This window comes from Parus major, chromosome 26 (assembly GCF_001522545.3).
Source record: "Parus major isolate Abel chromosome 26, Parus_major1.1, whole genome shotgun sequence".
Lineage (NCBI taxonomy): Eukaryota > Metazoa > Chordata > Aves > Passeriformes > Paridae > Parus > Parus major.
This window is the reverse complement of record NC_031795.1, coordinates 5,083,583-5,086,380: the sequence shown is the minus strand read 5'-3', so window position 1 is coordinate 5,086,380 and position 2,798 is coordinate 5,083,583. Positions and strand designations below refer to the sequence as shown.

The 2,798-nt window shown below is 48.4% G+C and overlaps 1 protein-coding gene across 1 annotated transcript in view; it reads left to right on the top strand.

Moving 5' to 3' along the window:
• The window catches only part of ZC3H11A (zinc finger CCCH-type containing 11A), a gene marked incomplete at its 3' end in the record, with an annotated part of 10,738 nt that extends 7,941 nt beyond the window's left edge, over nt 1–2,797 (top strand). The window contains exons 8-13 of the mRNA XM_015650432.3: nt 359–439; nt 673–783; nt 1,058–1,120; nt 1,315–1,416; nt 1,675–1,740; nt 2,286–2,797. Of these exons, the coding sequence (XP_015505918.1) occupies nt 359–439; nt 673–783; nt 1,058–1,120; nt 1,315–1,416; nt 1,675–1,740; nt 2,286–2,797 (935 nt within the window). The remainder of the gene's footprint in view (nt 1–358; nt 440–672; nt 784–1,057; nt 1,121–1,314; nt 1,417–1,674; nt 1,741–2,285) is intronic.
• Nucleotide 2,798: the final 1 nt, after the last annotated feature.

Here is a 2,798-nt window from a genome sequence, read left to right as displayed (position 1 = left end):
GGGTGGAGTTTGAAAGAGTTTGGGTGGAGTTTGAAAGAGTTTGGGTGGAGTTTGAAAGAGTTTGGGTGGAGTTTGAAAGAGTTTGGGTGGAGTTTAAAGAGTTTAAATAGCTGAAAACATCCCTTCAGGCATTGTGGAAATCCAGATCCAAGGAATACAGCAATCTTTAATCCCTCTCCATGAATTTGTGCTCCAAAAAGTGTGTGGGTTTTCCCCTGGAGGGTGAAAAAAAGCTGCCACTTTTCCAAAACCCCACCTGTTCTGGGGCTGGTTAATTCCTGGCGAGTGTTGGCAGGTTTTATTCCCAATATTTTAGGAAGGATTTACCTCAATATCCTGAACTATTTTGTGCTTCCAGATGACAACTTAAATTTCGGGATAAAAACCTTGGAAGAGATCAAACTGAAGAAACTCAAGGAAAAAGCCAAAAAACAAGGTGGTGAGTTAATATCCCTCAAATCCCTCCTTCCTTATCCTTCACTGTTCATCCTTGGGTTTAATCCTGATTTTCCTTGGATAATTCACAAGGGAAGGAATTTTTTTTTACAACTTGAGAGATCCCGCAGGGACACTTTGATGTTTTTGGAGGGGCTGCTCTGGCATTGAGCTGTTTGGAATTCCAAGGGGAAATTCCAAGGAGAATTTGCTGAATATCCTGATTTTTCCATGCAGAAGGTCCTTCAGGAGTGGCTGTGGATCCCCTCCAAGCCCGGAGCATTCCCGTGCCAGAGAAGGAAAACGTCCGCACCGTGCTGAGAACTGTGACCCTCTCCTCCAAGGAAGGTAACCCCAAAATTCCCATCCCACAGCCCCTAAATCAAATCCTTTCTAATTAAGGTAATTGAGATGTGCTGCTGCCTTTCCCGATTTGAATTTGTGTTGGAAAAGTTGGGAATTTGTTTGGAATTAAAGCTCAGGAAGTTTTATCATCAAAATCATTTCTCCTCCCAGTCCTTCTTCAGTTCCTGTGTTTTGGCAGCCAGAAAATGTAATTTTTTTGGGATGAGGGGATTGGGAACGCTTTTGGTGGCACAGCAAAGATTATTCCTTGTTTTAGGGGAGGACCCCGTGATCCAGCTGAACATTCCTGACAGACTGGGAAAAAGGAAAACCCTCACAGGTGAGAGCTTTTTGGGGAGTATTTACATCAAAACCAGCAAATTCTGATAGCAAATAAAAACTTTAAAATTTAATTTAATTTAAAAATTAAATTAAAAATTCATCTATGAGGATTCAAGTTCCTGGGGGATTGTTCTAAACCCTCCTGCAGGGGGAATATTCTGAAAGAATTCCTCATTTTGTGTCTTTTTGAAGCTGGGAAAACTTTCCTTCCCCTGAGGAGGAACGTTGCTGACAGGCTGGGGAGGAAGGCAGAGCTGCAGGGCAACACTGACAAGGCCCCAAAGAGAGGCACAGGTACCAAAACCGTGGAATTTCTGTTGGGAATTTGTGTTTGGGATTTTCTGTCCAGGTTTTTTTTTTTCTGTTGGGATTTCTGTCTGGGTTTCCTGTCCACGTTTTCCCTTTGGATTTTCTGTTCCTCTTCTGCTGTTTTTGCCCATTGATTGAGGGTTCAGGGTTGCTCTGAATCCCACTGAGGTTCTCTCCTGTCTCATTTCCCACCCAAAATTGGGATTTTTTTGCCACTTGTTAACTTTTCCTCTTGTTTTTCAGTTCAAGTCCTGAAGTCTCTGAAGGAGAGGCTGGGGCTTCCCTCTGAGCAGAGCAGCACTGAGACAGGTAAAGATGAGATTTGAAATACCCCTCCTTTTTTGTTTTCTTCCCAAGAACTCCCACACAGCCTTAATTTGGGAATTTCAAAGGATGACTGGCTCTGATGTTCCCAATCCAAGTGGTTTAAAGGAGGGAGGGAAGTTGGTTGTTCAGGGAATTGGGATTGCTCAGCCTGAAGAGGAGGAATTTTGGGATGATCTCACTGTGGCCTGAGGGGAACCTGCAGGAGAGGTGGACAGGGAATATTCCCAGGAAATGGAGGGGCAGACTGCTGGGGAGCAGGTTTAGATGGGATTTTGGGAAGGAATCCTTCCCTGGGAGGGGCTGGGATGGAATTCCCAGAAGAGCTGTGGCTGCTCCATCCCTGGGAATGTCCCAGGCCAGGCTGAAGCACTCTGCGATAGGGAAATATATCCCTGGATCATCCTTAAAGTCCAAGGAGCAGCGAGAGCCCTCAATCCCAAACTCCCTCATTGCTGGGAGGAATTCTGGGAGCGTTTCCCGCTCCTGGAGCTCTCTCTCATTTCCTGCCTGGATGTCTCTGCCCACAGACAAAGCTGCCAAGCCCATCGAGGAGATCCGGGTGAAAACCCTGGAGGAAATCCGGCTGGAAAAAGCCAACCAGAGGCGAGGGGAGCCCCCAGCCAAAATCCCAGGAGAAAGCAGGAAAACGGAAGATTCGGGAGCGAGACCCTCCCCGGCCGCCCGCGCCAAATCCCTGGCGGGAGCCCTGGCGGAAAAAAACCACAAAAGGCTGGGAGAGGAGAAGGAAAAACCCGAGGAATTCCCCAGCAGGGCCAAAGCTGAGGCCGGTCCCAGGAAACAGAACATTCCTGCTCCAGCCATGCCGGGCAGGGCGCAGCCTGCGGAGCCGGGAAGAGCCAAAGGAAGCGGAGAGGTTCGGATCAAAACCCTGGAGGAGATCAAGAGGGAGAAGGCGCTGAGGATGCAGCAGGGAGGGGAGAATGGCCCGGCCCCTCCCAGCCAGCAGCCCCAGGCAGCCCTGAGGGGCAGGAAGCTGCTCCGGGTCACCAAGCTCGTAGGTGAGCAGGAATTCTGCTTCC